Source organism: Anomaloglossus baeobatrachus, chromosome 3 (assembly GCF_048569485.1).
Source record: "Anomaloglossus baeobatrachus isolate aAnoBae1 chromosome 3, aAnoBae1.hap1, whole genome shotgun sequence".
Classification (NCBI taxonomy): domain Eukaryota; kingdom Metazoa; phylum Chordata; class Amphibia; order Anura; family Aromobatidae; genus Anomaloglossus; species Anomaloglossus baeobatrachus.
In genome coordinates this window covers 425,563,035-425,590,350 of record NC_134355.1, presented here as the reverse complement: position 1 = coordinate 425,590,350, position 27,316 = coordinate 425,563,035, and the positions used below count along the sequence as shown (strand labels likewise).

Here is a 27,316-nt window from a genome sequence, read left to right as displayed (position 1 = left end):
GAACCGCGCCGATGGTGCCTGCTTGTCGGCCTCGCCGCTTAAATTTAGGCCCCGGCTTCGCCGGAGGCCTAGTTTTATTTTCCTGCCCTCGCATGTCACTCATGCAGAGGGACAGGTTCGGCTCCTCCCGGCGGCCGTTCTGCACAGGGGAGGGACACTCCCCACTGTTGGGGCGTCCCTCCTTCTCTGCAGGTCTCTATAGCCCTCCAGTTCCCGCTCTTTTATAGGAACGCCCTCTTCTCAGGCAGAGTTTACTCTGCTCTGGGACATCCTGCATCTTTGCTGAGATGCTGCGACTGGGGGACCGGGCTTCGGAATCTGGAGGGCACACAACACTGTCTGGTAAGCCACAGCCGGTCTCCGGTTGTGGACCTCTGTATATTCTCCCTGGGGTTCATTCTCTGCAAAGCCCCCACTCCAGCAGCATGTCTCACACAAGGAGCAAGGCTCCAAAGCTTTATTCTGCATGCACTGCATGTAAGCTCCTGCTGCCTGAGCCGAGCACCTATCCACATTGTGAGGTCTGCTCTAACTTGGCGGTGCCACAGCCTGGAGTCTCACCCCCAGTGGTCTCTCAGGCTGCTGCTGCACCTGTGATTGAACCCCCGGCCTGGGTAGAGTCCTTTTCTAGGTCCATATCCCAGTCATTTGCTGAGTCCATGGGACTTTTGTCCAGGACTTTGATGAATATGCATCAGCCCCCCTCACAGGGTGCCTCTAATTCTCTTGACAGAGGACTCCTATCCTCTGACCTCCGTCCATCGGAGCTCACGGAGGATTCATCATCTGATCCCAGACCCCGTCCTAAGAGAAGGCGCAGGGTTTCCTTCCCCTCCCCATCCCACGGCTCTGTCTCAAGAGCTGACTCTCAAGATGAGGAGGATGCCCTCACTGGGGGCTCGGAGGCTATGTATCCCATCGATTTCTCTGAGGGTGACTCAGATCTTAGTGATTTGATTGCTTCTATTAATTCTGTGCTGGATCTCAATCCGCCAGTGTCAGAGGAGCAACTCTCTTTGGCAGAAAAACATCAGTTTACCTCGCCTAAGAGAGTGAAGAGTGTGTTCTTTAACCACTCCAGTTTTCAGACCGCTGTGACCAAACCCAGGGCCTGCCCTGACAAACGCTTTCCAAAGCGTGGTTCTGATGACCGGTTTCCATTTCCACCTGAGGTGGTCAAGGAGTGGTCTCACTCCCCAAAGGTAGACCCTCCGGTGTCTAGGCTCTCAGCCCGGACCGTTGTGTCGGTGGCTGACGGCACCTCACTTAAGGATTCCACTGACCGTCAGATTGACCTTCTGGCCAAATCTGTGTATGAAGCTGCGGGGGCCGCATTTTCCCCGACTTTTGCAGCAGTGTGGGCTCTCAAAGCCATCTCTGCTTCTCTAGAGGAGATACATTCCCTCACCAAGGAATCTATGCCCGAGATGGTTACCTTAACTGCTCAGGCTTCAGCTTTTTCATCCTATGCCATGTCTGCCATGCTAGAGGCTGCTCACCGCACTACGGTGGCTTCAGCTAATTCTCTTGTTATCCGCAGGATTTTGTGGCTTAGAGAGTGGAAGGCAGATGCTTCGTCCAAGAAGTTTCTTGCTGGGCTCCCTTTTGCTGGTTCACGGCTGTTTGGTGAACAGCTGGATGAAATCATTAAAGAAGCTACTGGCGGGAAGAGTACTTCCATGCCACAAACAAAGACCAGGAAACCCGCCCAGGGTAGGAATCAATCGAGGTTTCGTTCCTTTCGTTCCTCCAACTGGTCATCCTCTAAGCCTTCCGCCTCATCCGCTAACTCAGCCAAGGATCAGAAATCCAACTGGCGCCCAAAAGTGCGTCCGCAGAAGACCGCAGGAGGTTCTGCCACTAAGGCAGCTTCCTCATGACTCTCGGCCCGCTCCAACCACGTCCTTAGTCGGTGGCAGGCTCTCCCACTTTGGCGACGCTTGGTTAAAGCAAGTCTCCGATCAGTGGGTGAGAGACATCATATCTCACGGCTACAGGATAGAATTCTCTTCCAGCCCTCCAAACAGATTTTTTCTCTCAACTCCCCCCTGCTCCAAGGCCGCCGCCTTCTCGCAGGCCGTGGCGTCCTTGCAGGCAAACGGAGTGATTGTCCCAGTTCCCGCTCAGGAATGGTTCAGAGGTTTTTACTCAAATCTCTTCCTAGTTCCAAAAAAGGACGGTACCTTCCGGCCCATCCTGGATCTCAAGCTTCTCAACAAGCATGTCCGGGTGCGGCATTTTCGCATGGAGTCTCTGCGATCAGTCATTGCCTCTATGACCCAAGGGGAGTTCCTGGCGTCCATCGACATCAGAGATGCCTATCTACATGTGCCAATCGCAGTGTTACATCAGCGTTGGTTACGCTTTGCGATAGGAGAGGATAATTTCCAATTCGTGGCTCTCCCCTTCGGGTTAGCCACGGCCCCTCGGGTATTCACCAAGGTCATGGCGGCAGTGATTGCGGTCCTGCACCTCCAGGGGTTAGCAGTGCTTCCTTATCTGGACGACCTTCTGGTCAAGGGTACATCCAGCGCAGACTGTCAGCGGAGTGTTTCGCTCACTCTCGCCACCCTAGCCCAATTAGGGTGGATTGTCAATCTTCCCAAATCCACTCTGACTCCGACCCAGAGTCTCACGTACCTAGGGATGCAGTTCGAGACTTTGCCGGCACTTGTGGAGTTGCCCTTAGACAAACAGCTGTCACTGCAGTTGGCGGTGCGCTCTCTCCTGAGGCCCCGCCGTTATACCCTCAGGCGTCTGATGCAGGTGCTGGGTCAAATGGTGGCCTCCATGGAGGCGGTTCCCTTTGCCCAGTTCCATCTGCATCCTCTGCAGCTGGACATTCTCCGCTGTTGGGACAAGCGGCCTTCCTTCTTACAAAGGTTAGTGGCTCTGTCGCCACGGACCAGGAGCTCTCTTCAGTGGTGGCTTCGACCCCTCTCCTTGTCCCAAGGGCGCTCCTTCCTGACTCCGTCCTGGGTGATTCTCACCACGGATGCCAGCCTATCCGGCTGGGGAGCGGTACATCTCCACCACAGAGCACAGGGCACTTGGACTCCGTCCGAGTCAGCCCTTTCAATCAATGTGCTGGAAACCAGAGCTGTGCTTCTAGCTCTCCTAGCCTTTCACCACCTGTTGGCGGGCAGGCACATTCGAGTCCAGTCAGACAACGCGACAGTGGTTGCCTACATCAATCACCAAGGTGGGACACGCAGCTGCCTGGCAATCTTGGAGGTCCAACGCATTCTTCAATGGACGGAGGACTCCAAGTCCACCATATCCGCAGTCCACATCCCTGGCGTAGAAAACTGGGAGGCAGATTATCTCAGCCGTCAATCCGTGGACGGTGGCGAGTGGTCCCTGCACCCGGCAGTGTTTCAGTCAATCTGCCGCAAGTGGGGCACTCCGGACGTGGACCTAATGGCATCCCGTCACAACAACAAGGTTCCGGTTTACGTGGCTCGCTCCCACGATCCTCAGGCCTTCGCCGCGGACGCTCTGGTTCAAGACTGGTCCCAGTTTCGTCTGTCCTACGTGTTTCCCCCTCTAGCTCTCTTGCCCAGAGTCCTGCGCAAGATCAGAATGGAGGGCCGTCGAGTCATCCTCATTGCACCGGACTGGCCCAGGCGAGCTTGGTATCCGGACCTGCTCCAACTGTCCGTGGAGATGCCGTGGCATCTTCCGGACCGTCCAGACCTGCTCTTGCAAGGTCCGTTTTTCCGCCCGAATTCTGCGGCACTCAAATTGACGGCGTGGCTTTTGAGTCCTGGATTTTGACGGCTTCTGGTATTCCTCCTGAAGTCATCTCCACTATGACTCGGGCCCGTAAGTCTTCCTCCGTCAAGATCTATCACAGGACTTGGAAAATTTTCCTGTCCTGGTGTCGCTCTTCCGGCCATTCTCCTTGGCGACCCTTCTGTCTTTTTTACAGTCCGGTCTGCAGCTAGGACTGTCCCTCAACTCTCTCAAGGGACAAGTCTCAGCTCTATCAGTGCTGTTCCAGCGGCGTCTCGCCCGGCTGGCTCAGGTCCGCACCTTCATGCAAGGTGCGTCTCACATCATTCCGCCTTATCGGCGGCCCTTGGATCCCTGGGACCTTAACTTGGTCCTCACGGTATTGCAGAAACCCCCTTTCGAGCCCCTTAGGGAGGTTTCTTTGTATAGTCTCTCAAAAGGTGGCCTTTCTAGTTGCCATAACGTCTCTCAGGAGAGTATGATTTGGCTGCGCTCTCCTCTGAGTCACCTTTTTTGGATTTTCACCAAGACAAGGTAGTTCTCTGTCCGACCCCGGACTTTCTTCCTAAGGTGGTCTCTCCCTTCCACCTTAACCAGGATATTTCCTTGCCTTCCTTCTGTCCGGCCCCTGTTCATCGCTTTGAGAAAGCGCTGCATACTCTAGATCTGGTGCGTGCTCTCCGGATCTATGTGTCTCGCACCGCTGCGCTTAGGCGGTGCACCTCTTTTTGTGCTAACCACAGGGCGGCGCAAGGGTCTCTCTGCTTCTAAGCCGACCTTGGCCCGTTGGATTAGATCGACCATTTCGGACGCCTACCAGAGTACTCAGGTGCCTCCCCCGCCGGGGATCAAAGCACACTCGACCAGAGCTGTTGGTGCCTCTTGGGCTTTTAGGCACCAGGCTACGGCTCAACAAGTCTGTCAGGCTGCCACTTGGACTAGCCTGCATACCTTTTCGAAGCACTACCAAGTGCATGCTCATGCTTCGGCAGATACGAGCTTGGGCAGACGCATCCTTCAGGCGGCTGTCGCCCACTTGTGAAGTTAGGCTCCGCCTACTTCTTAGTTTTTTTTTTGTTTATTCCCACCCAGGGACAGCTTTGGAACGTCCCATGGTCTGGGTCTCCCAAAGGAACGATAAAGAAAAAGAGAATTTTGTTACTTACCGTAAATTATTTTTCTTATATTTCCGTATTGGGAGACCCAGCTCCCTCCCTGTTGCCAATTATCTTGTTCTGTGTGTTTATCACCGGCTGTTGTCGTGGACAGAGTCTCCGGTTGTTCCGGTTCTTACTCGGTTCTACTTGTGGGTGGCTATTCTCCTTCAGCTTTTGCACTAAACTGGCTAGGACTGGCTACCAGGGGGTGTATAAGCTCAGAGGGAGGAGCTACACTTTTGAGTGTAGTACTTTGTGTGTCCTCCGGAGGCAGAAGCTAAACACCCATGGTCTGGGTCTCCCAATACGGAACTATAAGAAAAAGAATTTACGGTAAGTAACAAAATTCTCTTTTTTCTCTACAAGGATCATTGTTTGTTTTTTGAGTCTTTTTTTTGGAGTCAGTTTAAGAAAAGAAAAATGCCACTGAACATGGTGTTATTTATGCGCGTAATGCATTGATTTTGTGTTTTGATTTTCAGATTCTTATCACATGTTAGAGTTGTATTGTTGCTAGCAATGTCTATTATCAAAAACCAATAAACCTTTTTATTTATGAAAAGTTAGACTAATAATAACTAATCAGTGATTGCTCACGACATGACACAGTTGCAGTCCACACTTTCTTAACAGTAATTGTGGAGTATCTCAAGACTCATCTATGGGATTCGTCATATCTACTACTTCAGCGATGGATCTGCAGCCCAGTACAAACATTTAAAAAAATTTCTCCACTTGTGCCACCATAATGCTGTTTTCAATATCAGCGCTGAATGGAATTTTTTTGGTACCAGTCATGGAAAGTCGCCCTGTGATGGGATTGGAGGGACAGCAAAGAGGTTGGCAGTTCGTGCCAGTCTTCAACGCCCAACTAAAATCCAAATACTGACCCCGGTGGATTTATTCAACTTTTGCAATGAGCAACTGCATAGAATAAAGTTTTTTTTTGTTTTTTTTTGTTACAAAAGAAAAAAAATTGACGAACTAGAGGTAGTTCAAGAGGAAAGGTTCAAAGATGGACATACAATTGCTGGAACAAGAGAAAATCACCAGTTTGTGCCAATTGATGACAAAAAGATTCGCATTTCAAGGGTGTCAAATGACCCATCATCTTTCATTGCCCATGTAGATAGATCTGTCAGATCAGAAATGCCTTTTGTGCAAATTGTAAACCTCAAGCCAGAGCAATACATTGCCTGCATTTACGATAGGAACTGGTGGATTGGAAATATTTCTGAAATTTCAGTCGACGACCATGATGCATTAATACATTTTATGCATCCTCATGGACCAGCTAGCTTCTTTCACTGGCCTGTGAGAAATGATACATGCTGGATTCCCGAGCAGTCAATCATTGCAATAATTCCAGCACCAGCTGCAACAGCAATGGGCTGATAATACAGCTTCTCTGAACCCATTATGTTGCAAATTCAGCAACAATTCCAGACCACTTAGACTGAACATTATGGCTTGGAAACCAACAAAAGATACCCAATATTAGGCTTGGGATCCTAGGCAAAGACACCCACCCTCAGGCTTCGGAACCTGCGATAAAGAGACCGCCCGCGGCTGGCCTTGCACGGCTATCAGCCATGGCTCCTAGGCGATGGGGCTGCCAATTCTCGAAAGACAACATTATTACAATTCTTAATAGGATTATAATCCCAATTCTTAGGGAATTGGTTGTGGTATAACCACCATGGACCAACGCAAGGGTTTGAATAGTGCAGTTACCATTCATTGCGTATTAATAAATAACACCAAATTCAGTGGCATTTTTCTTAAACTGAGAGACTCCAAAAAAAAAAAAAATGATCCTTGTAGAGAAAAACGTGCTCTTTCTAATGATATCAGAATCAATATATTTTAGGGGTACCCTTTTTGAGAAATTTGACCTAAAAATAGGTAAAATTCTTTTTGTTTTTTGTTTTTCATCATATGTGGGTGTGAATATTTCCACAAATACATATGCTTTGACCGTGATATTGCAGCAATGCAAAGTCATGTAGATGTTTGGTGTACAGGGCAAAGCACCAGTTACTATTGGTTTTTGGTCTTGAGTTATATATGGGCAAAGTTAGGCATACATTTTTTTTTTAATTCTTTAACCGAAAAACATGGAAACAATCAAATTCAGTAGCATTACATTTCGCATCCATTGTATGTTATCTCCTATCCAGCTACCTGTAACGTATGAAAAATACAACACTTCGACTCCTCCATGTTTACCTGGGAGTTTTCAAGTAGAGATATTGTGGTGAGTTAAGAAAAAGAAAAGAGAGAAACAAGTAAGGCAGGAGAGATTAGACCAGAAACAAGTAGGGGGGGAGCACACAAAAGGAAAGGGGTGAAGGGGAGAGTGTAAGACCATAGGGAACAAACAGCCACTAGGTAGAGAGCCATCATCTCAGGGAACCTCTGTCTCACGGCAACAGTAGGGCCCCCTCAGTCAGGGGGAATCCAGGTGCCGTATTCCGTGGAGAATTTAAACTCAATCCAGGAAAACCACGTCTTGTGAAAAGCCTCTTGTCTGTCATGGAGAGACGCAGTCAGGTCCTCCAAGTACAACAGTTCGTTCACCCTGTTTGCCCACATTGATAATGTCGGCGGAACGGGGGATCTCCATCTCAGGGGGATGCACGTCCTGGCAGCCATCACCAGGAAGCTTAACCGAGACCCCTTATAGGCACGAACAGAGGAATCTGACAATTGGAGTAGGAAGAATTCTGGACCCAGGGTCTGCGTGTGTCCAGTCACATGCCCCATCACTCCCCGCACCCCCTCCCAAAACCGCTGCAACACCAGGCATTCCCAAAATATGGGCAGGAAGTTTCCTTCCCCAGCCCCACATCTCCAACAGCTAGAATTCACTCCTGGGAACATCCTGTGGAGTTTTGTCAGAACCCTATACCAACGTGAAATACATTTATAAGTACCCTCTTGGAGTTTGGAGCCAACTGACGTTTTGTGCGCAAGTGACAGCACCTTGTTTCTCTGTGAAGTTGAGAGGGTGAGGCCCATGTCTGACTCCAAATGCAAGAGGAACCTAGGCGGAGGCATGTCTGCAGATTTACATAGCATGGTGTATGAGATAGCCAGTGAGTGTCGGAGAGTCCCCTTCTCCATACACAGCTTCTCAAAGTCGGGTGAGGGGTCTACCAAATTGGCTATAGACCGGTAGAGAACAAATTAAGTGTCGGAGCTGCATAGAATGCCACAGGCCCAGAGGTCCGGGGACCCGGAAGTTCCGAAGTTCCTCTATTGTTGGCCAAAGCCCCCCGACTCCGATTGTTTTGGGAGCGAAATCTGTGTCGGGAGATCCAGAGACGAAACACCGGGTCGGAAAGACCCGGCGAGAAGCCCGGGGCGCCGATAACCGGGGAGAGGGTAAAGGCATTAGGACTCTCCGGACCGCCTCCTGGGAACAACAAGATATCGTAGCGCTGATCGTAGGATGGGATTTGAGTTCTGTGCACACAGGGGAAAGCGCCCAGGGGAGCCCCGCCAATGGCATTTCTGTGAAGCTCTGCTCCACCTGCACCCATGGTTTGGCCTTGGAGTGCCGACACCAGTCCACCACCCTGGCTACGTGAGTGGCAGTGTAATATGTCCTGAGGTCCGGAAGACCCAGCCCCCCCCCCCCCCCCGGATCTAGGTCTACATAACAGCGACCGCGCCAATCTCGTCGGCTTGTTTGCCCATAGGAACTTCATTTGTATGGAGGCAACTTCTTTAAAGAAGGGTTTTGGGATCCCGATGGGCAGGGTCTGAAGGAGGTATCACAGTCTCGGAAAGATGTTAATCTTGAAAATCGCGGACCGTCCAAACCACGTGAATGTGCCTTTTCACCAAGTTTTGCAGTCTTCTTTAATTTTTTGGAGAAGAGGGGTAAAGTTCAACTGGAATAAGGAGCTCACGTCGGCCGACAATTTAAGTCCCAAGTATCGCAAGTACTGAGGAGCCCACTGAATATCAGAGGCTCCCCGTAGCTGCGAAACTACCTCTGCGGGGAGGTTGACGCCTAGTGCCTCCGATTTAGACAAGTTGATCTTTAAGTTAGAGAGTAGGGAGTAACGATTAAATTCCTGCATTAGCGCTGGGTGCGAGTTGGCAGGGTCAGTGATAAAAAAATAATAAATCATCCGCAAAGGCTGCTAATTTGTGTGACACGCCCCCGATCTCCTGTCCCTTAATGCCCGTGTTCTTACGTATGTGACGCAGCAGGGGCTCTAATGTGAGTATGAATATCATTGGGGAAAGCGGGCAGCCCTGCCGGGTGCCATTGGCGATCGGAAATCTTTCTGAGAGCACTCCATTAACCCGAACGCGTGCCGACGGTGCACTGTATAGCGATCCTATCCAACTTAGCATGTTTCCCCCCAGACCCAGGAAAGTGAGGACCCCGTCTAGAAACATCCAACCGACCCGGTCGAACGCCTTCTCGGCATCCGTCGACAACAACATAAGAGATCCACTATCTGTCCTGGCCCTATGAATCAGATTGATGGCCCTCGTGGTGTTATCCCTAGCCTCCCTGCCCAGCAGGGGGGACAGCCGATCGGCCAGAATCTTGGCAAACAACTTTAGGTCCACATTGAGCAGGGAGATCGGGCGATAGTTGGCACAGCTGGTGGGATCCCTCCCCTCCTTAGGAATTACCACTATGTTGGCCGATAGGGTGTCCCTAGGTAAAGGTGGGAATGGACACGATGGGATGTTGTTAAAAGCTGCTAGGAAGTGGTGAGACAATATAGGACCTAGCTTCTTGTAGTAGGACACCGTGAGCCCATCCAGCCCCAGTGCCTTACCCGAAGGGCAGTTCTTTAGGACCGCGGCGAGCTCCGCCTCGGAAATCGGTGCCTCCAATGACTCTATATCTTCCAGTTTAAGCCTCGGGAGTCCTGAAGATCTTATATAGTCCTGAATTCTTTCCCTAGCTGTCTTCCTAACGTCCTCTGTCAGATTGTTGTCAATCGAATATAGGGCAGAGTAAAAGTCCCTAAATGTGGAAGCAATGTCGGTCAGGAGTGAGGCTCTCTCCCTGGACTGCTTCTGTATGTGAGGTATGAACCCCTTCATCCTTTGAATCCGCAACGCCCTTGCCAGTGTCCTGCTATTTTCTTTATCGTTCCTTTGGGAGACCCAGACCTTGGGTGTTTAGCTTCTGCCTCCGGAGGACACACAAAGTACTACACTTAAAAGTGTAGCTCCTCCCTCTGAGCTTATACACCCCCTGGTGAGCCAGTCCCAGCCAGTTTATCGCTTTGTGTTCAGAAAGCATACATCCACACATGCATTCTCATGATTTTTTTCCTTTTTTGGAAGAGATTGAAGAAGTGCGGGTCCACGTCTGGACCCCCGGCATGTCCCTTCTCACCCCACTGTGTCGGCGGTGTTGTAAGGTTGATTTCCAAGGCTGGAGCCTTACATGCCGTGCTCCTTCACCATCCCTCCTGGGCTCTGGCTTCAAGTGGGAGCCAGCACGGTCTCCATGCCTGGCAGGAGACCGGTCTCCATCCACAGCCCCTTGAGGATTCTGCTGGACCGGAGCACTCATCCCCAGGGACCTGGCCCTGCGTCTCAGCAGCTAAGTACCTGAGACGTTTATATGTTGGGGGTCCCTGTTCTTTATTATATGGGGAGAGTATGCTGAATGTATTTATTTTAACATTTCCGGCGGGTTCTCTAGCTTTCGCCCGAGTACCGCGCCGATGGTGCCTGCGCGTCTGCCTCGCCGCTTAAATTTAGGCCCCGGCTTTGCCGGAGGCCTAGTTTCTGTTAACTACCCTCGCATGTCACTCATGCAGAGGGACAGGCACGGCTCCTCCCGGCGGCCGTCCTGCACAGGGGAGGGACACTCCCCACTGCTGGGGTGTGTTTCCTCCCCTGCAGGTCTCTATGGCCCTCCAGTTCCCGCTCTCCTACAGGAACGCCCCCAAGTCCCGCCCCCTCTCTTCACTCCGGTGGCCATTTTCTTAGGCACAGTTCACTCTGCGCTGGGCCTTTCTGCACTCTGCATCCCTGCTGAGGTGCTGTACATTGGGGGTCCGGGCTTCGGGATCTGGAGGGCACACAACACCGCTTCCAGCGGTCTGGTAAGCCACAGCCGGTCTCTGGTTGTGGACCTCTGTATATTCTCCCTGGGGTTCATTCTCTTGCAGAGCCCCCACTCCAGCAGCATGTCTCACACGAGGAGCAAGGCTCCAAAGCTTTATACTGTATGCGCTGCATGTACGCTCCAGCTGCCTGAGCCGAGCACCTATCCACATTGTGATGTCTGCTCTAACTTGGCGGTGCCACAGCCTGGAGTCTCACCCCCAGTAGTCTCTCCGGCTGCCTCTGCACCTGTGGCTGAACCCCCGGCCTGGGTAGAGTCTTTCTCTAGGTCTATATCCCAGTCATTTGCTGAGTCCATGGGACTTTTGTCCAGGACTTTGATGAATATGCATCAGCCCTCCTCACAGGGTGCCTCTAATGCTCTTGCTAAGGGTCCTTTAGGATCCCTATCCTCTGACCTCCTTCCATCGGAGCTCACAGAGGATTCACCATCAGGTCCCAGACCCCGTCCTCCTAAGAGAAGGCACAGGGTTTCCTTTCCCTCCTCATCCCGCGGCTCTGATTCAAGAGCTGACTCGCAAGATGAGGAGGATGCCCTTACGGGGGCTCGGAGGCTAACTCCATGTACCCCATCGATCTGGAGGGTGACTCAGAGCTTAGTGACTTGATTGCTTCTATTAATTCTGTGCTGGATCTCAATCCGCCAGTATCAGAGGAGCAACCCTCTCTGGCAGAAAAGCACCAGTTTACCTCGCCTAAGAGAGTAAAGAGTGTGTTCTTTAACCACTCCAGTTTTCAGACCGCTGTGACCAAACCCAGGGCCTGTCCTGACAAACTCTTCCCAAAGCGTGGTTCTGATGACCGTTTTCCCTTTCCACCTGAGGTGGTCAAGGAGTGGTCTCACTACCCAAAGATAGACCGCCCGGTGTCTAGGCTCTCAGCCCGGACCGTTGTGTCGGTGGCTGATGGCACCTCACTTAAGGATTCCACTGACCGTCAAATTGACCTTCTGGCCAAATCTGTGTATGAAGCGGCGGGGGCTGCGTTTTCCCCGACTTTTGCAGCAGTGTGGGCTCTCAAAGCCATCTCTGCTTCTCTGGAGGAGATTCATTCCCTCACCAAGGAATCTATGCCTGAGATGGTTGCCTTAACTTCTCAAGCTTCAGCTTTTTCATCTTATGCCATGTCTGCCATGCTAGAGGCTTCTCACCGCACTGCGGTGGCTTCGGCTAATTCCCTCGTTATCCGCAGGATCTTGTGGCTTCGAGAGTGGAAGGCAGATGCTTCTTCAAAGAAGTACCTTGCTGGGCTCCCTTTTGATGGTTCCCGGCTGTTCGGTGAACAGCTGGATGAAATTATTAAGGAAGCTACTGGCGGGAAGAGTACTTCCATGCCACAAACCAAGACCAGGAAACCCGCCCAGGGTAGGAATCAGTCGAGGTTTCGTTCCTCCAACTGGTCGTCCTCTAAGCCCTCCGCCTCGTCTGCTAACTCAGCTAAGGACCAGAAATCCAACTGGCGCCCAAAAACGCGTCCGCAGAAGACCGCAGGAGGTGCTTCCACTAAGGCAGCCTCCTCGTGACTCTCTGCCCGCTCCAACAACGTCCTTGGTCGGTGGCAGGCTCTCCCACTTTGGCGACGCTTGGTTAAAACAAGTCTCCGATCAGTGGGTGAGAGATATATCTCACGGCTACAGGATAGAATTCTCTTCCAGCCCGCCAAACAGATTTTTTCTCTCAACTCCCCCCTGCTCCAAGGCCGCCGCCTTCTCACAGGCCGTGGCATCCTTGCAGGCAAACGGAGTAATTGTACCAGTTCCCGCTCGGGAACGGTTCAGAGGTTTTTACTCAAACCTCTTCCTAGTTCCCAAAAAGGACGGTACCTTCCGGCCCATCCTGGATCTCAAGCTTCTCAACAAGCATGTTCAGGTGCGGCATTTTCGCATGGAGTCCCTGCGATCAGTCATTGCCTCAATGACCCAAGGGGATTTCCTGGCGTCCATCGACATCAGAGATAACTATCTACATGTGCCAATTGCAGTTTCACACCAGCGTTGGTTACGTTTTGCAATAGGAGAGGATCATTTCCAATTCGTGGCTCTCCCCTTCGGGTTAGCCACGGCCCTCAGGTATTCACCAAGGTCATGGCAGCAGTGATTGCGGTTCTGCACCTCCAGGGGTTGGCAGTGCTCCCTTACCTGGACGACCTTCTAGTCAAGGCTCCATCCAGCGCAGACTGTCAGCGGAGTATCTCGCTCACTCTCGCCACCCTAGCCCAATTCGGGTGGATTGTCAATCTTCCCAAATCCACTCTGACTCCGACCCAGAGTCTCACGTACCTAGGGATGCAGTTCGAGACTTTGACTAAGGGCAACTTCACAAGTGCCGGCAAACAGCAGTCACTCCAGCTAGCGGTGCGCTCTCTGCTGAGGCCCCGCCATTATACCCTCAGGCGTCTGATGCAGGTGCTGGGTCAAATGGTGGCGTCCATGGAGGCGGTTCCCTTTGCCCAGTTCCATCTGCGCCCCCTGCAGCTGGACATTCTCCGCTGTTGGGACAAGCGGCCTTCCTTCTTACAGAGGTTAGTGGCTCTGTCGCCACGGACCAGGAGCTCTCTTCAGTGGTGGCTTCGGCCCCTCTCCCTGTCCCAAGGCCGCTCCTTCCTGGCCCCGTCCTGGGTGATTCTCACCACGGATGCCAGTCTATCCGGCTGGGGAGCGGTATGTCTCCACCACAGAGCGCAGGGCACTTGGACTCCGTCCGAGTCAGCCCTTTCAATCAATGTGCTGGAAACCAGAGCCGTGCTTCTAGCTCTCCTAGCATTTCACACCTGTTGGCGGGCAGGCACATTCGAGTCCAGTCAGACAACGCGACAGCGGTTGCCTACATCAATCACCAAGGCGGGACACGCAGCCGCCTGGCAATGATGGAGGTACAACGCATCCTTCAATGGGCGGAGGACTCCAAGTCCACCATATCCGCAGTCCACATCCCAGGCGTGGAAAACTGGGAGGCAGAGTATCTCAGCCGTCAAAGCATGGACGGTGGCGAGTGGTCCCTGCACCCGGCAGTGTTTCAATCTGCCGCAAATGGGGCACTCCAGACGTGAACCTAATGGCATCCCGTCCCAACAACAAAGTTCTTGTTTACGTGGCTCGCTCCCACGATCCTCAGGCCTTCGCCGCGGATGCTCTGGTTCAAGACTGGTCCCAGTTTCGTCTGTCCTACGTGTTTCCCCCTCTAGCTCTCTTGCCCAGAGTCCTGCACAAGATCAGAATGGAGGGCCGTCGAGTCACTCATTGCACCGGACTGGCCCAGGCGAGCTTGGTATCCGGACCTGCTCCAACTATCCGTGGAGATGCCGTGGCATCTCCCGGACCGTCCAGATCTACTCTCGCAAGGTCCGTTTTTCCGCCCGAATTCTGCGGCCCTCAAATTGACGGCGTGGCTCTTCAGTCCTGGATTTTGACGGCTTCTGGTATTCCTTCTGAAGTCATCTCCACTATGACTCGGGCCCGTAAGTCTTCCTCCGCTAAGATCTATCACAGGACTTGGAAAATGTTCCTATCCTGGTGTCGCTCTACCGGCCATCCTCCTTGGCCATTCTCTTTGCCGACCCTTCTGTCTTTTTTACAGTCCGGTCTGCAGCTAGGACTGTCCCTCAACTCTCTCAAGGGACAAGTCTCAGCTCTGTCAGTTCTGTTCCAGCGGCGTCTCGCTCGGCTGGCTCAGGTCCGCACCTTCATGCAAGGCGCGTCTCACATCATTTCGCCTTATCGGCGGCCCTTGGATCCCTGGGACCTTAACTTGGTCCTCACGGTAGTGCAGAAACCCCCTTTTGAGCCTCTTAGGGAGGTTTCTTTGTATCGTCTTTCTCAGAAAGTGGCCTTTCTGGTTGCCATAACTTCTCTCAGTAAAATTATTGAAGGAAAAGGGTATTTTGGTACCGCGGCAACGACCACTCATGCAGGAGATGAATTTAACGTAACTTTATTCCATGCTCAGGTCTACGCGTTTCAGGAGGCTCTGCTCCCTTCCTCAGGACAATACAGGCACAAGAAACATCAAAATCAACAGACACAGAATGGGCTGGAAACATATATCCTCAAGTGTGACGTCATTGATCCGCCCACTTCAACAAGAAAAAAATCGGCGGGAATTCTATACATTCACTCTGTGACGTAGTAACATGATTTAAATGCAAAATCAACTTATCTTTATTATAGAAATATCTGTTAAAATAACCATCAATAATCTAGTATAATAAAAAGAAAAAAAGAAAAATGAGTACCGTGTATTTATTATTAGTGACAAAAAATATATGGAAAAGGATAGTGGTAATCACTATGTGATAGTGGTAATCACTATGGGTCAGAATCGAACCCACAGAAACATAGAATCAATTTGTGAAACAAGTGTTATGGAGGATAAGACCCTTAGGCCAAACGGTGCAGACAACGGTGAACATAGAGAAAGAAGTTTTACTTCCTCAAAGCAGCATCATCTTATAAAAGGCAAAGACCTGGTAGTGCAAGTGAACAAACTGTGAGGGGTCCAGAGTAAAAAAGCTACAGGTATCGAAAGTACTGGGGTCATGAAGTTCAAGACCGTGGGAAAACACTAATGCGCATGCGGGAAGAAAGATAAGAAGCCGGAGTAATGTGCGGGGTTGAGAAAGTTCAAAAGCGTGGGAAAAAACACTATTGCGCATGCGGTGAAAAGAAAACAAGATTGCCGTGCTATATAGCCACGGGAATCTAATATTAAGCACAAGAACGTACATGAAATTATAAAAGAGCACTATAGGGGTATTCCACAGCCAGAATTTAAGTGAGAATCAAACCCGGGGAGTTCAGACAAAACCACATGGATAAATCAAGTGGTTGTACGGCCTGTGCCATTCCCTACTACTGTCCAAGGGGAACAATTTATCTAAATTATCTATTTCCATGGACGACAGTGCAGGCATTATACCAATGTGATAGAAAAAAACCCTTTATAAAAACCAAGATAATCGAATGGTGATCTCAAAAAGTGAAATACGACGACAACACACCACAAGATGTTCCAAAGCAAAAAATAGAGGCATCCATTTGTATATACCTGTGGAACTCATCTCACACATACGTGCGTGAATATAACACACACACATATACGTGAAATCCTCGAATAAAAAACTTATATACAAGGATTATACAAAGGAAATACATTAATATAAAATATAAAAATATAAAATTTGTGCCACGTTAAGATATAGGGTAAGACCTGGTAATGAGCTGGAATAAAACCATTAAGCCAGAAAAACAGGCATAAAAAAACAAATTACAATTACACATATACACCAATAAAAAATATGAAAGGATTAATTAAAAATTAATTGATCCCAAAAAAACCTAAAACCCTGAATTGTCAGGATAAAATGTATAAAAAATATATATATATATATATATATATATATATATATATATATATATATATATATATATAAAAAAATGTATATATAAAAAATGTGAATACAAAGGAAGATGGATGTGGAAAAAACAATACTGGACTAGTAGATATACATCTCATCAATCTTTCAATCTAAAAGCCACTATTGAAAAAGATCGGTTACCTCATTCAGCCCCAACGGTTTAAGCGTGTTAAGTTTGTAGATCCAATAGGTTTCTTTTTTGTTTAGTAATTCATTACGATTAGGAGTATGTGGGGGTATCTGCTCAATAGGAGTCACTTTTAGGCTGAACTTTTTGTCATGAACCATGGTCATATGCCTAGATAGGCCATGGAGCATAAACCCGATTTTTTTTTTATTGTGTCTATCCGAGTTGATTCGGTTATGAAGAGCCTGCGTGGTCCTGCCCACGTAACGCATGTTGCAGTCACACTCGATGAGATAGACAACAAATTCAGATTGACAAGTCAAGTGACTCTTAATGGTGAACTCAGTACCTCCTGGAGAAGACCCAAAAGACAACCTTCTATGTTGTATAGATCTACAACATAGACAGTTTTTCATACCACATTTAAAAACTCCAATAGGTTTATTGATTAACGGTCCTGGGGAAAACGTCCTAAGTCTGCTGGGGGCTAGCTGATTTTTTAAACTAGATGCCCTCCTAAACGTAATGCCGGGTTTTATTGGGAGGACATCCTTCAAAAAGGAAAAAAAACTTAACACGCTTAAACCGTTGGGGCTGAATGAGGTAACCGATCTTTTTCAATAGTGGCTTTTAGATTGAAAGATTGATGAGATGTATATCTACTAGTCCAGTATTGTTTTTTCCACATCCATCTTCCTTTGTATTCACATTTTTTATATATACATTTTTTTATATATATATATATATATATATATATATATATATATATATATATATATATATATATATATATATATATTTTATACATTTTATCCTGACAATTCAGGGTTTTAGGTTTTTTTGGGATCAATTAATTTTTAATTAATCCTTTCATATTTTTTATTGGTGTATATGTGTAATTGTAATTTGTTTTTTTATGCCTGTTTTTCTGGCTTAATGGTTTTATTCCAGCTCATTACCAGGTCTTACCCTATATCTTAACGTGGCACAAATTTTATATTTTTATATTTTATATTAATGTATTTCCTTTGTATAATCCTTGTATATAAGTTTTTTATTCGAGGATTTCACGTATATGTGTGTGTGTTATATTCACGCACGTATGTGTGAGATGAGTTCCACAGGTATATACATATGGATGCCTCTATTTTTTGCTTTGGAACATCTTGTGGTGTGTTGTCGTCGTATTTCACTTTTTGAGATCACCATTCGATTATCTTGGTTTTTATAAAGGGTTTTTTTCTATCACATTGGTATAATGCCTGCACTGTCGTCCATGGAAATAGATAATTTAGATAAATTGTTCCCCTTGGACAGTAGTAGGGAATGGCACAGGCCGTACAACCACTTGATTTATCCATGTGGTTTTGTCTGAACTCCCCGGGTTTGATTCTCACTTAAATTCTGGCTGTGGAATACCCCTATAGTGCTCTTTTATAATTTCATGTACGTTCTTGTGCTTAATATTAGATTCCCGTGGCTATATAGCACGGCAATCTTCTTTTCTTTTCACCGCATGCGCAATAGTGTTTTTTCCCACGCTTTTGAACTTTCTCGACCCCGCACATTACTCCGGCTTCTTATCTTTCTTCCCGCATGCGCATTAGTGTTTTTTCCCACGGTCTTGAACTTCATGACCCCAGTACTTTCGATACCTGTAGCTTTTTTACTCTGGACCCCTCACAGTTTGTTCACTTGCACTACCAGGTCTTTGCCTTTTATAAGATGATGCTGCTTTGAGGAAGTAAAACTTCTTTCTCCATGTTCACTGTTGTCTGCACCGTTTGGCCTAAGGGTCTTATCCTCCATAACACTTGTTTCACAAATTGATTCTATGTTTCTGTGGGTTCGATTCTGACCCATAGTGATTACCACTATCACATAGTGATTACCACTATCCTTTTCCATATATTTTTTGTCACTAATAATAAATACACGGTACTCATTTTTCTTTTTTTCTTTTTATTATACTAGATTATTGATGGTTATTTTAACAGATATTTCTATAATAAAGATAAGTTGATTTTGCATTTAAATCATGTTACTACGTCACAGAGTGAATGTATAGAATTCCCGCCGATTTTTTTCTTGTTGAAGTGGGCGGATCAATGACGTCACACTTGAGGATATATGTTTCCAGCCCATTCTGTGTCTGTTGATTTTGATGTTTCTTGTGCCTGTATTGTCCTGAGGAAGGGAGCAGAGCCTCCTGAAACGCGTAGACCTGAGCATGGAATAAAGTTACGTTAAATTCATCTCCTGCATGAGTGGTCGTTGGCGCGGTACCAAAATACCCTTTTCCTTCAATAATTTTACTTCATCCAAGGGGTAACTGCTGCCGCTGACCCATTGTCTATGCCCTTATAGTGGTTGTGACTTTCACAACTCCACTTGGTGAGTAACCTATTTGTTTTTAGGGTAAGACCCTATTGCGCTCTCTTTCCACAGTGTTTCTTGTGATAACTTCTCTCAGGAGAGTCTCTGATTTGGCTGCGCTCTCCTCTGAGTCACCTTTTTTAGTTTTTCATCAAGATAAGGTGGTTCTCCGTCCGACTCCGGACTTTCTTCCTAAGGTGGTCTCTCCCTTCCACCTTAACCAGGACATTACCTTACCTTCCTTCTGTCCGGCCCCTGTTAATCGCTTTGAAAAAGCGCTGCATACTCTAGATCTGGTGCGTGCTCTCCGGATCTATGTGTCTCGCACCGCTGCGCTCTGACGGTGCACCTCTCTTTTTGTGCTAACCTCAGGTCAGCGCAAAGGCCTTCCTGCTTCTAAGCCGACCTTAGCCCATTTGATTAGATCGACTATTTCGGACGCCTACCAGAGTACTCAGGTGCCTCCCCCGCCGGGGATCAAGGCACACTCGACCAGAGCGGTCGGTGCCTCTTGGGCTTTTAGGCACCAGGCTACGGCTCAGCAAGTCTGTCAGGCTGCCACTTGGACTAGCCTGCATACCTTCTCGAAGCACTACCAAGTGCATGCTCATGCTTCGGCAGATGCGAGCTTGGGCAGACACATCCTTCAGGCGGCTGTCGCCCATTTGTGAAGTTAGGTTCCGCCTACTTCTTAGTTTTTTCTGTTTATTCCCACCCAGGGACTGCTTTGGAACGTCCCAAGGTCTGGGTCTCCCAAAGGAACGATAAAGAAAAAGAGAATTTTGTTTACTTACCGTAAATTCTTTTTCTTATAGTTCCATATTGGGAGACCCAGCACCCTCCCTGTTGCCTGTTGGCAAATTCTTGTTCCGCGTGTTATCACCAGCTGTTGTCGTGGACAGAGTCTCCGGTTGTTCCGGCTCTTGCTCTGTTCTACTTGTGGGTGGCTATTCTCCTTCAGCTTTTGCACTAAACTGGCTGGGACTGGCTCACCAGGGGGTGTATAAGCTCGAGGGAGGAGCTACACTTTTAAGTGTAGTACTTTGTGTGTCCTCCGGAGGCAGAAGCTAAACACCCAAGGTCTGGGTCTCCCAATACGGAACTATAAGAAAAAGAATTTACGGTAAGTAAACAAAATTCTCTTTTTTGTTTCCATATTCGTAAAAGTGCATTCGGCATCTTGCTAATGAAGCTTTAGCTTTGTTGGAGAGTAGCGATTTCAACTTTTCTCTTTTTTGAAAGAGGAGGGTTTTGGTCCCGTCATCTAACCGGTCTTTGTGAATCCTCTCCAACGTGTGAATGTCGAATAGTAGCTCGATTTCCGCGTTTCTCTCCCGCGTCAACCTAGCTCCATGCTTAATAAACAGGCCTCTCACTACACATTTATGAGCTTCCCAAGTTACCGCGGGGGGTGGTGTCACCCCCGACGCAAAGGTTGAAATACTCCTTTACCGCCTCCTGTATTTCCTGCATAGTCCCCTGGTCTCCCAGCAAGGAAGTATTCAGTGTCCACTGGCCTTGTTTGACTATCGGTCGCGTCAGGGAAACATCCAGGATTATTAAGGCATGGTCGGAGAACACTATCTCGTCTATTTCAGTATCCAACAGACAGACAAATAGAGATCCCTATGTTTGATAAAGAAGTGGTCAAGCCTTGAATACGAATCATGGACAGCGGAATAGAAGGAGTAGTTTCTATCTGCCGGATGCTGGGCCCTCCATGCGTCTACTAGATGGTATTCGTGTAACCCCCGTTTAATCAGACTATGGGTGGCCCTGGACATATTGGCGACCCCTCTTGAGGTGTCTACCTCTGGATACATTACAAAGTTAAAGTCCCCACCCAATATGAACGTGTTCTCTGAAAACTCGTCCAGGATGTTCAGAAACTTTAGCAGAGCAGAGCATTGTCCCGCGTTAGGAAGGTAAAGGGCCGCGAAGGTGAAGACCAGGGACTGGACACGACCCTTTATCATGATCATTCTCCCCTCCCTGTCCGTGTGGGTCTCTATCAACTCCCATGGCAGAGAGCTCGCAACCAGAATGCTAGTCCCCCTGGAACGTGGATCAGGTGATGGCGAATGGTAGACCGTCGAGAATCTCCGGTCAGACAGCTTATATGGTTTGTCTAGACAATAATGGGTTTCTTCTAGAAAGATTACCTGGATTCGCCTTCTCCATAGCAGATTCAAGAGGATTGAGCGTTTCTCTGGGCTGTGGAGGCCCTTGACGTTCAGGGACCCCACTCTAAGATTAGGTTTGGACATCTGCTTCATGATTTCAACAAGGACCTACGGGAAAACGACAAGGACAGGACAAACAGACACCACTGAGGAAGGTTTTAAGGGGGGGGAGGGAGAGAGAGGGGGGATTGAAGAAGCCTAGGAAGGGGTAAGAGGAAGAAAAGATAGAAGGGAGAAGGAAGAAGAAAAAGGAAACGAAGATAAGCTGCTCACAAAGAGCTTGCAGACCTATGGACCCGCCCTAGGCCTACTAGGGCACTATCAACGAAGACGGTTATGAACACACGTATGAAGCCCGCCCACCCGCCCTCCCACCCCACGATAAACTGACTATGACCCCTGTAAACCCACAGGAAGCGATACTGGATCCTTTCCCCTCCTCTGCATCTGGAGGCTCGTAGACTCCCAGGATAGCCAATCTAGGATGGAGAGGTCGGGCAGATCCAGGAATTTGTATAGGCCCGGGAGCTTCGCCGGATGTCTCAATAGAAAAATAGACGACCCCTTCCTGACAATAAGGTGGAACGGGTGACCCCAGCGGTATGAGGCATTTACTTCCTTGATTATAACCAAAAGTGGATGGAGCTGGCGTCTCATGTAGAGTGTGCGGCTGGAGACATCAGAGAAAAGCTTTAATAACCACACCGTCCAGCTTTACCGGCCCGAACTCCCAGGCCCTCCTCAGGATCTGCTCCTTGTCCGTAAAATAATGCAAACGGCAAAGAACGTCTCTTGCTGCGGACGAGTTGGCCCCTAGGGTGGCCCTGGCAACTCTGTGTACTCTGTCACATAGAAACGTGGCATCCAATGGTCTATTGGTGACCGTTTTGAATATTTCTTGCACCTTGGTACGGAGCGACTCAGTGGACCAGTCCTCTGGGATACCCTTCATCCTTATATTGTTAAGACTGCCTCTGTTCTCTTGATCGTCCAGCAACAGTGCCATATACTTAAACTGGTTATTATAGGCCACACATTCTTTCTCCAGCCGTATAACTCTGCTTTCCATAGAATCTTGGGCCTGTTCAGCGGCTGTGACCCTGTCATCCAGGGCCCCTATCTCCTCTCTCACAGCAGTAATAGCTTGTTGATGGGATTGCTCAATTCTGCAAACCAGTGCACCTAGGTCACTTTTACTTGGAAGGGCCAGGATTAACTCTCTCAATGCCTGCATATCTGGTGCACTACAGGCAAAGCTCGCATGTGTGGGGGAGAGAGCCGAGCTGCCCAGGGGAGGCCCCTCCACAGGGAGGAAGATTGCTGGAATATCTCTGCCTGGGGATCCCTCTGGTGAGGGCAGGGGACAGCGCTCCTTTACAGGGCATGAGCTGACCAGGTGCTGTGGGCCTGTAAGTGAACCCCCCCCCCCCCCGCTCCTCCGGATCTCCTCACCTTCCTCCTCGTAGTGCTGTGCGCCTCTCATGGTGCCCCCGCTATGGAGCTTTTCAGCCGGACTGTGTCTCCTCACCGGCTGGGTCCCCTTCTCTGGTACCGCTAGTGTCCACGCCGCCACCTGGGGCCTCACGCCGGCAGCCGCCGATTTCTGCAGCGTCCCTGCCTGTGAGGATTCCCTTCCAGCAGGCCGCGGCGCGGGAGCCGGCTCCATCTTGCCACTGCTGCCCGCTTTCTTCATCTCCGGCGACGGCCCAAATTTCAGCATCATAGCCATTAAAGTTCTATACTGGCTATGTGCCAAAGTTTGCAAAATCCTCTTAGCTGAAGCCGCAGGCTTGGTGGAACCTCCAGTGAAAGGTCAACAGTGCCCAATGTATTTGAGATCTTGCCCTAAAAATTTACAGAACCTCTTTTCAAACATACATGTACATCCTTATAAATTTTCAACAAAATCGGAGAAGGTCGAGTGGGGACAATTTTTAAAACTGGTCCACTTGATGTGGAATGACCCAGATCACAGCAGAGGGAGGAGATCAGCGCCATCTTTGTGCAGCTCACAGCCCATGCTGCACTTTCCCCATCACCCACCGGGATGGATGGGGTAAGTACCGACGCCGGGCAACGATTACACCGTAACTGATCCTGCCACTCCGACCCCAGGCCGAGGGCACAGGTCTGAGGTGAGTGCATGCGGCATTGGGATACAGTGGAGCACTATGCAGCTGTCCTTTGTGACACTTTAGACATTAGGATCACTCTGTGGCTACCAACAAAATGGCTCCGCACTGTGATCCTAAACTTCATTCTCTTATCCTTTTGGAAACACCCAGATGGGAGGGGAAGCTGTGACATGACACACAGGAGAGCAGATTCTGCCCACTTTTACTGCAGTTGTAATGTGAGCTAGTTCTACAGTAGTTCTATAGTCAGATTTCAACAGCTGCACCCCCTAGTGTTTAAGAGTGGAATATATCAAACTTTATTTTTTTTTGTATATTTCCTCTATTAAAAACCTAAATTTTATTTAAACATAACATTAAAATTTTTATTTTTTCAGTTATTGGAATTGGTTTTTTTTTTTTTACACCTTTCCTAAACGTAGCTACAGACATGTCCAAGATAATTCTTTAAGTATTTAATAACTAGTGTCTTGTGTAATGGCATGAATTATTAAATGGGGTTGCCAAGCAGTACTTCCATAGACAACCTGGCGCTTGTACTGATTCCTTCAAATAATGACTATGTTAACAGTCATATTCTGCAATCCGATTGGATGCGAATGACTGTTACATGATATATAACCTGTGGCTATTACGCCCGATCTATTGTAGGCTAATCCAGTGCTTTATTCGTGCATTGTGCTGTCCTGTACTTTTTCTTCTCTGTAGTTAGATAAAAGCACTTGCAACACTGTATTTAAAATTGAAATTACTGATACATTACAGCCAGGGAAGAATGTACTCTACTCAAAGTTAGGGATATTTGGCTTTCAGGTGAACTTATGGAAAACTTAAAGTTCATGCTACAGTGATATTTTATTATATAAGTAGGGCATTTAAAGAGGTGGTTCACTAGTTAGTATCCATAAGTGCATTGATATTATGTGGAGAAACAAGGTTTCTGTCAAATACCTAATGTTGCCAATAGTGCCTGTGAGCGGCACTATTGTGCTCCGCTCATCCCCTTCGAGACACACACTACTACTACCACCACCCTACCCCCCCAGCTCAGTGACTTCTGATATCCAGTGATATCATGTCATCTTCCTGTTGGCCAGACATAATTTTGGCCGGTCTCAGTCTTCCTGAGTCACTGGGCTGTGTGTGGGCAGTGTTTCACCGCTCGTAACAGCCCAGCAGCGCTCTGCAGTGAAATGCTGGGATGTGCTGAGCTGTGAAACGCCACCCATACCCCAGAAAAAGTAAAGAGTAAAATTAGAACAGAATTTCTGTAAGTTACTGAAAAGATTGCTTGATTTTCAATAAGGATACTATTTGCTGAAAGTCTGCGTGATTGAGGTTTCCTCTGTGCTGGATCCTTTAAGAGTGAAAGAATGCTCTGTCCGGACCTGTGTTAATTAGAAGGGGGAAAAAAAAACAAAAATACTATATTGTATGCACTAGTCATCCTTTATTAGATTACTAACAACGCATTCTATAGTGAGTACCTGTGCCATCGGAAGAAACAGAAGAGAAGTAGTCCAGCGAGGTGAGCTGAAAGTAACGCTAAGTGGAAAGCCCGATGCTGAAACACATACTCAGGGAGGAAGCGCCAATTTACTGTCCACTGGAATAGGAACTGTCTCCCAAAATCAAAGGATCGCAGGAGGTATCCAGCAGGGTTTTCTAGTAAGAAGGGGAGGGCCAAGATAACCTGTGGCATCACAATGTGTCACAATGGAAAAGTGATGAGACAGATGTAAATTAAAGATCAAAATATAACACTTGTAATCTAAAAGTCCATTTGTACTAGATTTTTTTTCCACATTCAAACAAAAAAAAGAAGGGAATTTTGTTTACTTACCGTAAATTCCTTTTCTTCTAGCTCCAATTGGGAGACCCAGACAATTGGGTGTATAGCTATTGCCTCTGGAGGCCACACAAAGTATTACACTTAAAAGTGTAAGGCCCCTCCCCTTCTGGCTATACACCCCCAGTGGGATCACTGGCTCACCAGTTTTAGTGCCAAAGCAAGAAGGAGGAAAGCCAATAACTGGTTTAAAGACCAATTCAATCCGAGGAAACATCGGAGAACTGAACCATACCACATGAACAACATGTGTACCCGAAAAAACAGAAAAACCCAGAGAAAACAGGGCGGGTGCTGGGTCTCCCAATTGGAGCTAGAAGAAAAGGAATTTACGGTAAGTAAACAAAATTCCCTTCTTCTTTTTCGCTCCTAATTGGGAGACCCAGACAATTGGGACGTCCAAAAGCAGTCCCTGGGTGGGTAAAAGAATACCTTGTGATAGGGCCGTCAAACAGCCCTTTCCTACAGGTGGGCAATTGCCGCCTGAAGGACTTATCTACCTAGGCTGGCGTCTGCCGAAGCGTAGGTATGCACCTGAAAATGCTTGGTAAAAGTATGCAGACCCAATCAGGTAGGTGCCTGACACACCTGCTGAGCCGTAGCCTGGTGCCGTAATGTCCAGGATGCACCCACGGCTCTGATAGAATGGGCCTTCGGCCTTGAGAGAACCAGAAGCCCAGTAGAACTGTAGGTTTCAAGAATTGGTTCCTCGATCCCCCGAGCAAGGGTGGATTTGGAAGCTTGCGACTGTTTACGCCGACCAGCGACAAGGACAAAGAGTGCATCCGGGTGGCGCAGGAGCGCCATGCGGGAAGTAGAACCTGAGTGCTCTCACCAGAACCAACAGATGCAAATCTTTCTGAAATTGATGGACTGGACGAGGACACAAAGAAGGTGAGGTGATATCCTGATTGATATGAAAGTGGGATACCACCTTAGGGAGAAATTCCGGAACCGGACGCAGAACTACCCTGTCCTGGTGAAGGACCAGGAAGGGAGTTTGTATGAGAGCGTTGCTAGCTCGGACACTCTCCTAAGAGACGAGACCGTTACTAGAAGGCCACTTCCCGTGAAAAGCGGGAAGGGAGACATCCTTCAAAGGCTCGAAAGGCGGCATCTGGAGAGCAATTAGAACCTTGTTCAGATCTCAGGGCTCTAACGGCCGCTTGTACGGAGTGCTGAGAAGACAAACTCCCCGTAGGAACGTGCGTACCTGAGGAAGTCGTCGTTTCTGAAAAAATACAGATAGCGCTGAGACTTGTCCCTAAAGGGAACTGAGCGACAACCCATTTTCCTACCTAGATTGCAGGAAGGAAGGAAACATAGACGATGCAACCGGCCAGGGAGAAACACCCTGCGCCGAGCACCGAGATAAGAACATCTTCCACGTCCTGTGGTCAATCTTGGCGGACGTTGGTATGCTAGCCTGTCTCATGGTGGCAACCACGTCCTGAGGTAATCCTGACGACACTAGGTTCCAGGACTCAATGCCACACCATCCGGTTGAGGGCCGTAGAATTCAAATGGAAGAATGGCCCTTGAGACCGCCAGTCTGATTGGTCTGGTAGTGCCCCCGGTTAGCCTACCGTGAGGCACCACAGAACCGAGTACCACAACATCCTCGGCCAATCTGTAGCGACGAGGATGGCGCGGCCGCAGTCGGTCTTGATCTAGCGCAGTACTCTGGGCAACAATGCCAGAGGTGGCACCTAAGGTAGCTGGAACTGCGACCAATGCTGAACTAAGGCGTTTGCCGCCAGAGCTCGATGATTGTGAAACCGTGCCATGAAGCTGGCACATTGTTGTTGTGCCGTGACGCCATTAGATCGACGTCCGGCCTCTGTCAGCGGCGCCAGATCTCTTGAAACCCGTCCGGGTGAGGAGACCATACTCTTTCGGCCACACCTCAGCGACTTAGGAAGTCAGCTTCCTAGTTTCCACACTTGGGATGTGAATTGTGGATATGGTGGATGCCGTGTCTTCCACCCACATCAGAACCTGCCGGACTTCCTGGAAGGCTTGCCGGTTGCGCGTTCTTCCTTGGTGGTTGATGTATGCCACCGCTGTGGAGCTGTCCGACTGAAGTCGGATATGCTTGCTTTCCAGCCGCTGTTGGAAGGTTTGTAGGGCAAGATACACTGCTCTGTGTTCAAGAACATTGATCTGAAGGGTGGACTCTTGTTGAGTCCACGTACCCTGAGCGCTGTAGTGGAGAGAAACTGCTC

The 27,316-nt window shown here is 48.7% G+C and overlaps 1 protein-coding gene across 1 annotated transcript in view; it reads right to left on the bottom strand.

Annotated features, from left to right (window-relative positions):
* Positions 1–27,316, bottom strand: part of ALG3 (ALG3 alpha-1,3- mannosyltransferase) — a 73,916-nt gene that overhangs the window by 2,451 nt on the left and 44,149 nt on the right. Inside the window, exons 6-7 of the mRNA XM_075340356.1 lie at positions 24,730–24,935; positions 24,554–24,630 (exon numbers count right to left, since the gene is read on the bottom strand). Coding sequence (XP_075196471.1) covers positions 24,554–24,630; positions 24,730–24,935 — 283 coding nt within the window. The remainder of the gene's footprint in view (positions 1–24,553; positions 24,631–24,729; positions 24,936–27,316) is intronic.